At 37.6% G+C, this 11,849-nt stretch overlaps 1 protein-coding gene across 1 annotated transcript in view; it reads left to right on the top strand.

Moving 5' to 3' along the window:
• The first annotated feature begins 273 nt into the window (after nucleotides 1-273).
• The window catches only part of LOC108544916 (ATP-dependent RNA helicase DDX3Y-like), a 13,793-nt gene continuing 2,217 nt past the window's right edge, over nucleotides 274-11,849 (top strand). The window contains 15 exon segments of the mRNA XM_017896329.1: nucleotides 274-468; nucleotides 3,005-3,065; nucleotides 4,990-5,037; nucleotides 7,204-7,333; nucleotides 8,087-8,242; nucleotides 8,323-8,422; nucleotides 9,049-9,121; nucleotides 9,124-9,147; nucleotides 9,150-9,182; nucleotides 9,902-9,987; nucleotides 10,211-10,309; nucleotides 10,394-10,554; nucleotides 10,983-11,127; nucleotides 11,235-11,379; nucleotides 11,625-11,843. Of these exon segments, the coding sequence (XP_017751818.1) occupies nucleotides 424-468; nucleotides 3,005-3,065; nucleotides 4,990-5,037; nucleotides 7,204-7,333; nucleotides 8,087-8,242; nucleotides 8,323-8,422; nucleotides 9,049-9,121; nucleotides 9,124-9,147; nucleotides 9,150-9,182; nucleotides 9,902-9,987; nucleotides 10,211-10,309; nucleotides 10,394-10,554; nucleotides 10,983-11,127; nucleotides 11,235-11,379; nucleotides 11,625-11,843 (1,525 nt within the window). The 5' untranslated portion in view covers nucleotides 274-423.

Below are 11,849 nucleotides of genomic sequence, written 5' to 3'. Positions count from 1 at the left end.
GTAAGGAGGAGGGAGAGGGAGTTAGCGGTAGATTGTCACTGTGTTTAAGAGTTCCCCAAGTGGAAAAAGGCGAAATACGCTTTCTTGCCAGATCCCTAGAATTCGGAGACACTGAGAGGGGGCGGGGATAGCAAAGATCTGGCGAATTTTGAGAGTTGTTGGGACTACTTAATGCCGCGATCTTATGACTAAACGAACGCGATTTAGGCAGAAGTAATGGTAGGATAAAGGGATTGGGTGGTGGTGGTGGAGGGGTGGAGCCAAGGAGGTCGCACGTCGTGCGTGCTGACGTATAGTGTGGGAGGGGCCATATTACTGCGTAGGCTAACCAGTGTACCTAACAGCTGAAGTTCCCTTGTGAGAGCTCAGCTATTCGGTCTCGTAGTTACAGTGGACTATACTATTTTTCGCTTCTCTTCAGGGATGAGTCATGTGGGGGTGAAAAATGACCCTGAACTGGACCAGCAGGTGAGTCAAAGTAAGCCTACCGAGGCTCCTTTTACTTGGCTTAATGGTTTGTGGCGCACTGCTAGTTGATATTTGTTTGGCCTCTTGTGGGTTCGTGTGTTATGTGACTGGGACTCTAGAGAAATGGGAGAGAAACTGCATGAGACCATGATTAGACCACGTACGGTGGAGACCGGACGATGGCAGTAACGTTAATGGTTGTGGTTACGTGGTATTCTGGTGTAGTACTGGGCCGCACGCAATGGCGGCTTTTGTGTTTGCCTGAGCGGTAGCGTGGAGACGCGCATGTGCGACCACGGACCCATTAGAGAGGGCGGGAGAGGGAGGCGGTTCGCAAAAGGGGACCATTTTTTATGTCTAGAGGTTAGGCCCTCACCAGGCGCCCCTGACGTATTCGCAAAAGTGTCATTGTTAAAAACAAAGTGTATTCAGGCCACCTAGTGTGTGTAGAGAGAGGAAAGAGTATGGTCTTTGCTCGGGCAAATGGCCAGAGTCTTTGTATACGATTGTATGACTGGGCAGCGCTGTGGTCCTTCAGCAGAGGGACCAGATCTGTGGAATTCTTGAGGAGGAGTGCATGTAAAACACAATGAAACAAGTATCTTATATCTTGTTTCTGGCGGGGTCCCCTAGCGACGGAATAACCGTTGCCTAGGTGCTGAGCGTGCCGAAACCGGGCTTCCGGTGTGGAAAGTTTTGTGACGCAGAAGTACCGGAAAGGGATGGTGGGAAGGGGAGGGAAGGATGGTTGCCGCGTGCTTTTCTTGACTCGTGTAGAAATAATGGAAATTGAACGCCAGCGGAAAGACACCTGGAGGGTTAGGAATCCAGCATTGCACTACACTCCTTTTTTAATTCAGTTAATTCAGTCACTGGATAGCTAGCTGCCTAGTCGAGAGCTGTGCGGTTTTTGTATAGTATTGTACCTTTACGTTAGGCGATACATGCAGAAGTCGTCCGGTAGAAAATTAACCCCGCATGTTGATTGGCGGGACAGGTTATTTGTGGTTTACTTTCTTGTTACCGCTGAAGGAGTGTTGATACAGGTGTAACTTTGTCTCCATTAAGGACTGATCCTTTACTTTGGAAGTCTGGGCGATGAGGCAGAGGCGTGAGCCTGGGCGTGTTATTTCAGGTTCGTTTTCTGTGTCAGGAACCTACCGCGCTTTTGCATTTGGCACTCCAGTCGTTTGCAAGATTATCCCTGCATTTGTGCCTCCCAGTCTAGGGGAGAGAATTGAATAAAAGAGCAATATATATATATATATATATATTTTTTAGCCAAAAAATACTGCCCGAACTTTTTACTTGTGATTAAAGCTTAGTGATGCTAAATGATTTTAAATTTTGCTGTTAGGTGTCGTTTGAGGGATTTAGCGGTCTGCCTTTGAAAGTTGTTTTTCCACTGGCGACATACTAATGCCTTCTGTTTACTGACAATATGTTAAATGTTAAATAGACCACAGAAATAGAAAATTAAGAGCCTGGGCAATACGAATTCATGTTTCTATGTAATTGGCATCCGTTTAACTCCTGATAAACCGTGCTCTCTAGTTCGCTAGAATTAAGTAGTAACCAAATTCAGATGGCAGAATTTTGAAGACAGTGTCTTAATTGCTGATTCATGTAATGTTATAGTATCTTGGCTTTTAATATGTATGTAAGCATGTTATGGCATAGAAAGTTTGTGCAAAGAGGTGACAAAGTTGCTCTTGGCATTGGTCTTAACGTGTTTCTTGAAAAAAATCTATTTTGACGTACGTGTTTTTTTCCCCACCGCATTATGCTGAAGCCCTTAAAGTGAAATAACCTTTTTTCTACAGTTTTAAAATCCATCAATATAAGGAGGCAGGAATTGAGATTGCATATGTCATTTTAGGAACGTTAAGTACGAGATGTGTCTGTCGCTTTTTAACTTTGTAACCGAAGACCTCCGAGTTTGATAGGGAGAAATAAGTGCTACTATCTTCATCATAGAGTATCAAACATTAAATAACAGCTGTGTAAAGCCGCATAGTACTGAAAACATAGTGAGGTTGGTTTTTATTTTAACTTTTGATGTTTAGGAATTTATCTGCATTAAAAATAGTTTTACAGTCTTTAGGGCAAAGAGAAATTAAGGAAATCTTCAAATGCTTCTAATGTCCATTTATTTCTAGGGTTCGAACATCAAGAAAACCACTGTCTGTGGGAACATTTCACTATTAAGACTGTAGCTAGATTGGATGTTTAAGTTATTGAGAAATTGGTGGTAAATTTTTTTAGTTAGGAAAGCTTTTACTATGGAAAATTGTTAAAGAAAATTTGTTTTGAATTAATGAATTTGAACTCATTACTGTGAAACTGCTGGTATTCAGGTGATGCCATTTGCATTTGTCATGGCTGGTAGACTTAAGCATCTTTAAAACCTAATGCCAGACCGACATGGTAGCTAAGTGTGTGGTACAGGTTAAGATTGGAATCTAGGTCTCATTCGTCTTTTGTGATGTTATCTGTTCTTGTGTGTCAGCGTGTGAGCTATTGATATCTCTTCTAGCTTGCTAATCTGGACCTGAACTCCTCTGAAAAACAGAGTGGAGGAGCAAGTACAGCGAGCAGTAAGTAAAACTTTTTTAAAGAATGGAATATTTATCTGAGCTTAATGTTAATATTTTATTGGACTTGTTAATTTTAAATTTCCTTTTTTTTTCTCTTCAATTTGACTGTGTAACAATATGAGATACTTTGGTACGTTAGGGTAATAGAATACACTGTTTCGTTATTTTTCAGTTAAAGCAATTTAAGAAAAATCTTAGTGGGTGGGATGCGGTGGCTCAGGCCTGTAATTGCAGCATTTTGGGAGGTCAAGGCTGGTGGATCGGTTGAGCCCAGTAGTTCGAGACCAGTTTGAGCATGGCAAAACCTGTATCTCTACTGAAAATACGAAAAATAAGCCTGGCGTGGTGGTACCTTCGTGTAGTCCCGGCTACTCATATGGGAGAGTTTGCTTGATTGAGCCTGGGAGACTGGAGGCTTCAGTGAGCTGCGATCAGGCCACTGCACTCCAGCATGGGCGACAGAGACCTTGACTCAAAAAAAAAAAAAAACAAGCCAGAAACCAAGGACCTTAATGTAATACACACTATTTTTAGAAAAGCAGTGCCATTCATTTCTGGCCCAGCATGGGTTATAAGCCCATCCTTGTGAATTGACCTGCATTGTGTTAAACCTAATAAAGTAAACCTGTATATTTATGTGCTACATCTACTGCTGTTGCCCATGAAGGACCTAACATTCAGTGATAAAACCAAGCTCATCTGATTTTAAGGTGATGTGGTTAGCTATATTTCTTTGAAAGGAAATTAGTTACAAATACTTTTTGAAACACTTGGTCTCATTTGTTTTTGGAAGTTTGCGTGAGATTAGTATTTGGATAGGAGGGTAAGGTTGGTGATTATTTGGTAGTATTCCTGATTTGAGTCCATGTTTCTTCCTGTTGTTCAACAAGGAAAGCAATTGGTATGCTCTGAAAAAACAAAACGAAACACTTTGTTTTATAAATTTATTTCAGGCTTTGTCATTATATGAGCATTACAGAGATTTAACTGGTAGAGGCAGTTTTGGATATTTAGTTAAATCTAAAAGTAAGAGATTTATTTCAAATTCGGATTGTTTGGATTTTTGAGTAAGAAAATCAGGTGGTCAGTTAAGTAGACTTCCATCTACTTAGTAAGTTATTTTACTTCTTAATCATAGACTGGGCTGTTGATTTCACTTAAAACCCTTGATTTGTTTTCCAGATCATTTTCACTTTCCAACTTTTCATGTGTTTTTATGGTATCACTTTACCAGTACAGATTTTCTTTTTTTTTTTTTTGAGACATAGTCTCGCTCTGTCGCCCAGGCTGGAGTGCAGTGGCGTGATCTCCACTCTCTGCAAGCTATGCCTTCCCAGTTCATGCCATTCTCCTGCCTCAGCTTCCTGAGTATTTGGGAATACAGGCGCCCACCACCATGCCTGGCTAAGTTTTTGAATTTTTTTTTAGTAGGGATGGGGTTTCATCGGGTTAACCAGGATGGTCCTGATTTCCTGACTTCGTGATCCACCCACTTTGGCCTCCCAAAGTGCTGGGATTATAGGCGTGAGCCACTGTGCCCAGCCCAGTACAGATTTTTTAAAAGCCTCTTACAGGTTAGTTAATTTAGTATAGTCCATAGTCTTTTTTTTTTTTTCCTAGTAGGCTGTTATATTGGAGTAATGATCATGTTTAATGATCAATGTTGATTCATGTAGCAGTTACTGGAAATAGAGCCTTTTAAAACGTGATTGTTAAATAACAACTGTTAGCTACTGAAATATATGTGGTTTGCAATGTATTTTAGAGTAAGCATTTTTTCCCCTCATCTTGCGAAGTAGTTTATTGTATAAAATACAGGTTTTAAAAGTTTGTTTTCCAGGACCTATTTTTTAATAGACATTTTCTAAAAAAGCAGTATCTTGGTGATGTCATGGGCTTTCTAATTTCACATTTTCTCTTTTAGAAGGGCGCTATGTACCTCCTCACTTAAGGAACAGAGAAGCATCTAAAGGTACGTCTTTAAGGCAACTTTGTAGACCTAACCTTTAGCAGTTGATAAAAGCCTAGGGAAAAAAGTAACTTTAGGAAGTCTATAAACGTTTTTTGTCTCCTCGTGTGCCTCTTTTGGATTGTCCTTAAGAACTAGCATTTTCTGTTTTTGGAAAAGTTCATATAGTGTGTTGAATGATGCATAGTTCTTGCTTCCTTTGGCAAACTGAGCCCAAGAAATCTGGGTTTTATATAAGTTAACTATAGTGCTTTATCTGTTTGTAAACATTTATGTTTTGAAATTTGAAACCAGTGTATTTGTGGGAATGCCTTACGTAATATAAACTGTGTAGTGATAAGGTCCTGCTTGATGCTGTCTCGAAAAGTTGGCACAGTGAAAATGGTTTTTGTTTTTTTTTTTCAAACTAGTTAACAGTTAGTTGTTAAGATTACCACTTTTGGCTACATCCAGTAAGTAAGCTGGTGAGATTGTCTAGTTTCAGCCTAAATGACTTCATTTGAAAGGTGTTATGTGAAATGCATTTGAAACACCTAGGATTGTTTACTATTAAATTTGTAATTTAGAAAAGTTTAATTGGGGTGATGTTTTGAGTGCTGCATATACATCAAAAAAAATTCTAGGAGAAGGAAAGGTCAGGAAAAGTATTTAAAACCAAAAGGAAAGAAGGTAATAAAGGGGTGTGGAGTGGGTTTGTACTTCTCTATTTAGTCTGTGGCCTCTGTATACGTATGTTTATCAGAAGACCACTTAGCTGATGATTATATTCTTTTTTCAGAATAACTGCAGAATTTTCTTTTATCACAGGTATTCTTAGTATTGTATCTGGCTGGAATTGCATCCAAGGTTTATTAAGTGCCTTAAGGAGAGTTAGCAATATTTTAGTATTTGGGGGGATGGAAGAGACCTTAAACATCTGACTTCCTAAATCTGGGAAGTACAGTCGATTTAGTACAATAGATCTAGATTTAGGAAGTACAATTATTCATTTGTCTAATACTGGATATTTAAAAGCAGGGGAAAATAACTTTATTAACTTGCAACTTTAAGCATTTATTGAAATGTTTGAGTTTAGGTAAGCTCTCAGCTTAAGCAAGTGTGTGGTTGTGGAGCAAGTTTATTCTTCTAATTTTTCTTTTTATCAGTGTGTAGACCTGGAAAGTAGGCAACAAAGAGGGTTTTTTTTTCTTTTTTTAAATCAAATATACTTTATTCTCACTGATCATATTAAGATTACACAATTACTTTTGGACTCTTAGAATTTGAGGCTATCTTAGAGGTTTGGTGGAGCAAGGTAGACAACATGGAAATTCGTTGTTTTGTATTGACTGTTTCCATTTAGTTGATCTGTTTCTTTTTGATGTTACTAGACAAAGCTAGATTTTAAAAAAATGCATTCAGATGCTCAACTAACTAGTCCTGTTGATAGTGATGTTGATAGGTAGCAAGTTGCCTTCTCCAGGTTCTTTGTTGATGAGTTCTTGTTTACCATGATGCTTGCTACATACAGTTGCTACATACTACTACATATGAGTAGTTTTTGGTCATAAAGTGCATAGAGTTGGAGTTTTTTTTGAGATGGAGTCTTGTTGTGTCGTCCAGGCTGGAGTACAGTGGTGCCATCTCAGCTCACTGCAAGCTCTACCTCCTGGGTTCATGCCATTCTCCTGCCTCAGTCTTCTGAGTAACTGGGATTACAGGTGCCCACCACCACGCCTGGCTGATTTTTTTTGTATTTTTAGTAGAGACAGTTTCACCGTGTTAGCCAGGATGGCCTCGATCTTCTGACCTCGTGATCCGCTTGCCTTATCCTCTCAAAGTGCTGGGATTACAGGTGTGAAGCATGTCTGTTTTAATACATCTGACATATTTATTCTGATTATGTAGATCTCTTCTCTTAGTTTGAGCTTTTCTTTAGGTAACCCACAGTCCCTGAGGTAATCTTTTGTTTAGCTGGGCTTTCCCAAAGTGTGTATTATATATAGCATATGTTAAGTGTTTAGGTTTAACACCGTCTGTATTATTCAGAATAAAAATTCTGCTTATGGAACCTGTTGACCTTTGGTCCCATAAGATAAAGGAAGACTACATGTGAAGGACTTCATATTTGGAAAGATGCAAATTATGTAAAAGTCTTGTCACCTTCTAATTTTTACTTTTTTATTGAAGGATTCCATGATAAAGACAGTTCAGGTTGGAGTTGCAGCAAAGATAAGGATGCATATAGCAGTTTTGGGTCTCGAGATTCTAGAGGAAAGTCTGGTTATTTCAGTGAACGTGGAAGTGGATCAAGGGGAAGGTAAATCTCAGCTTGTATGTGTGTACAGTAGCAATTTAGGAATCTTAATTTGGTAAGTTCTCATTCTTCATACTTTGGTCAAGCATGTCTTTGACGGGCTACTAACGGATTTAAAGCAGAATGTTGGTTTACTCATTGTTTGTTAGCAGTAAGAGGTCTTTACTAAAATTAACTTTTTAAATTAGATGAATATGGTATATGACACAGTGAAATCTGTTTCAACTTAAATGATACAAGTTGTCTGTGACAGCTTTAACACTTCATTTTTGATGTATAAGTCGATCTTAAAAAGCTAATCGCTGTATTTAATCCTGTCTTCTGTTTTTCACAAATAGGAATAAAACTCTAAAAATGTTTCCTTCTCACATGTCTGCTTCTATATAAAGGAAAAACTCAAGTGTTATTCCTGCTTTCCTACCAGTAAATATATTTAGATGATACTATTTTAAATGAAGATATAAAGTATGTACTAGTTATAAGTATCTAAAACCTAATTCTTAGCATGTGAGATCTAAGCTGTGAATTTTATAAAATTTTATAATTTTCTTAAAATGAAGACATAAATTACACATCAGTACTGGTTAGTTAGGGGACCTTACTTCACATAAGAAACAAATATTGAATTGCTGGTATCTTTGAAGGATGGTTTTGCTCAGTTAGTGAGCAAATGTACTGATACCCGAGTACATTTCTAGAGAGATGATAATTTAACATTGGCTAAATCGTGTACTTTCGATTGCTTGTGCCATTCAGATATGATGATCGTGGACGGAGTGACTATGATGGTATTGGCAATCGTGACAGAACTGGCTTTGGCCGATTTGAACGGAGTGGACACAGTCGGTGGTGTGACAAATCAGATGAAGATGATTGGTCAAAACCACTTCCACCAAGTGAACGCTTGGAGCAGTAAGTTTTTGAAATGTATGTTAATTGTTATGAAATTTATTGCTTAATATAACATTTATGTAATAATTTTTTAATTTCAGAGAACTGTTTTCTGGAGGAAACACGGGGATTAACTTTGAGAAATATGACGATATACCAGTAGAGGCAACCGGCAGTAACTGTCCTCCACATATTGAAAATGTAAGTGTTTTGTTTGACCTTTAAAGTTATTAATGCATACCCATTGGATTATGAAAAAAATTAATGTCATTATTAAGAATAATCCTAGAATTAAAAGCATCCAATTTTTTTTTTTTTTTTTGAGACAGTCTTGCTCTGTCACGCAGGCTGGAGTGCACTCGTGGCATGATCTCAGCTTGCTGCATCCTCCACTTTCTGGGTTCAAGCCATTCTCCCACCTCAACCTGTTAAGTAGCTGGGACTGCAGGTGCACATTACCACACCCAGCCCATTTTTGTATTTATAGTAGAGACGGTTTCACCATGTTGGCCAGGCTGGCCTCAAATTCCTGATCTCAAGTGATCTTCATGCCTTAGCCTCCCAAAGTCCTAGGACTACAGGCATCCGCCACCGTGCCCGGCCTCCAAATACTTCTTTCAGTGTAGAACAGACCCAGGCATTTTCTTAAGAAATGCCGTGAATCTTTTACTGAAATCATAGCATCTGTAAACCAAATCAGACAGTTGGTTACTACCATTAATATGTTAGTATAAAACAGAAATTGCAACAGATACAGCGTTTTATGCCTGCTATGTGTACTTCTATATTTACTTGTATTTGATTAACCTGGCTAAATTTCTTGGCAGTTTAATGATATTGACATGGGAGAAATTATCATGGGGAACATCGAACTTACTCGCTATACTCGTCCTACTCCAGTGCAAAACATGCCATTCCTATTATTAAGGGAAAAGAGACTTAATGGCTTGTGCCCAAACAGGTAAGCTTACTTGATACAAAGTAAAAGTTAAGAATACCTGATTGGACTTACTTTAAAAGTAGTATGTTCTGTGAAGGGATGTCTGAATCCTATGTTTTATTTTGAGATAGGTAAAGATTAGCTCGGGATGTGTCTTTTTGTCTCTACCTTTGGATCCTTGGGATGAAACTAGTGTTTTCATCTGGATATCTTGAGGAAGCTTATGGCGAATTCTTATTTAAGAAATAGAATTGCGTATTTTGCATTTAACTCCACAGGAGTTAGCAAACTGCATTCTTCAGGTCAAACCTAGCACTTACTTATTTTTCAGTAGCTGTGTTCAAATATAGCCATACTCGTTTGTTACATTTGTAGCTGTAGAGATTAGCCAGAGATGTGGCACAGAGACTGGCCTGCAAGAGCGGTGTAACCCTTTACAGAAAGTTTACTGACCCCTGCTTTACATTCCAATAGTATATAGTGATGACAAAGAAATATTGAACTGAAAGTTGATGCTACTTTTCAGAAAAAATGTTTGTGTTTTGTTCAAATTAAAATGCGTTGTTTAAAGATAAAGCACAGTAGTCACTTTACAATCTTAGGTTTGCCATATAAATTTACTGTAACTTCCTAGAAAATTGGAAATAAAGTAAGAAAACTTTTCTCGCATTTCAAGGGCATTTAGAACACTTTGTCATCTATTAATATTCAGAAATGATAAGTCATTGTTTTGTTTTCAGGATCTGGGAAAACTGCAGCATTTCTTTTACCTATACTGAGTCAGATATATACAGATGGTCCAGGAGAAGCTTTGAAGGCTGTGAAGGTAAAGGTTTTGTTATAAAATAAGACATTTTTGTTTTATAAAGCTTTGTAAAGCCCTGTTGACTTCTCTAACCAATGCCAGATATACCTTATTTTCATTTTTTTTACCCCGTTCACCCACTGAAAATAAGTTTATAGATGTAATCTGTAAATTATAAAGAGAAAGTGAATTTTTACAAATAAAATTTTGAGTTTTAAAATTTTAAATTATATTTATTTTTTAGGAAAATGGAAGGTATGGGCGCCGCAAACAATACCCAATATCCTTGGTTTTAGCCCCAACAAGAGAATTGGCTGTACAGATCTATGAGGAAGCCAGAAAAGTAAAATACTCATTTTACTGATTATTGCTTTTCTGATTTATCAAATGATGTTTTTATAGCCACTGACATGTTCTTTGCTTATAGTTTTCCTACCGATCTAGAGTTCGTCCTTGTGTAGTTTATGGTGGTGCTGATATTGGTCAGCAGATTCGGGACTTAGAACGTGGATGCCACTTGTTAGTAGCCACTCCAGGACGTCTAGTGGATATGATGGAAAGAGGAAAGATTGGATTAGACTTCTGCAAGTATGTCAGTTTTTATATTTCATTTTATACAAAATGTATATACATTTTATACAAAAATGAACTATTTTTGTATTTAAAGTTGATTACTCTTGTTGTATTTTACTAGTACTGGTTTAATGATTTAATTTTCTATATAGTTTTGAAAATTACAGTTAATGTTTTTGTTAAAGAGTAAGTGAAATTTTATTTGAGGCTGAGCTTCATTTTAACAATCAGCCTGGGTAATTTGGTTGTCACCTTGAGCTTTTTATCTCATGATTTTGTGTGTGTGTGTGTGTTTGTATGTATATGTGCATTTGTTGAATATGTGTCAAATTGTGACACTGCGATATTACTGTTTGACTATATGAGTGTAATTAATTACACAACTATATATAGTAGTTTCTCAGATCTAATGATCCAGTATCAACTGAGGGATTTTTTAATAGGTACTTAGTGTTGGATGAAGCTGATAGGATGCTGGATATGGGATTTGAACCTCAGATACGTCGTATAGTTGAACAAGATACTATGCCACCAAAGGGCATTCGTCACACCATGATGTTTAGTGCTACTTTTCCTAAGGAAATACAGGTACTATTTGATGTTTGAACTTTTATTCAGAACATTTGTGTTTATTCATTATATTCAGATAATTTATGTATTAAAATAGATAATTGAGTATTTTTCTCACGTTTCAGATGCTTGCTCGTGACTTTTTGGATGAATATATCTTTTTGGCTGTAGGCAGAGTAGGCTCTACCTCTGAGAACATCACACAGAAAGTAGTTTGGGTGGAAGACTTAGATAAACGGTCATTTTTGCTGGATCTGTTAGGTGCAACAGGTAAAATTATGAATAAGAATAGTCAGTTACATGTAAAGAGAATCTCTTTACATATTTTCTGGCCTTTCCCCCTGTCTTTTCTCCTCTTTCTAAACATGGCTAAGACAATGCTTACATTAACTGGCTCTGTTTGCATGCTTCCAAGATTTATTCTAGCAGGAGGACTAGAATTAAGCCAGTTAATAATTTAGATTAAGTAGTAATGCTAATTCCCTATGAGTAAACAAAGCCTTACAATTTTTCAGGAAGGGATTCGCTGACTTTAGTGTTTGTGGAGACCAAAAAGGGAGCAGATTCCCTGGAGGATTTCTTATACCATGAAGGATATGCCTGTACCAGTATTCATGGAGACCGGTCACAGAGAGATCGAGAGGAGGCCCTTCACCAGTTTCGCTCAGGGAAAAGCCCAATTCTAGTGGCTACAGCTGTATGTATATTTTGTTTTCTAATTAATCATGTGTATAGTGCTT

Source organism: Rhinopithecus bieti, unplaced genomic scaffold, assembly GCF_001698545.2.
Source record: "Rhinopithecus bieti isolate Rb0 unplaced genomic scaffold, ASM169854v2 scaffold_28543, whole genome shotgun sequence".
Classification (NCBI taxonomy): Eukaryota; Metazoa; Chordata; class Mammalia; order Primates; family Cercopithecidae; genus Rhinopithecus; species Rhinopithecus bieti.
The sequence above is the reverse complement of the archived record's forward strand: the minus strand, read 5'-3'. Positions and strand labels throughout refer to the sequence as shown.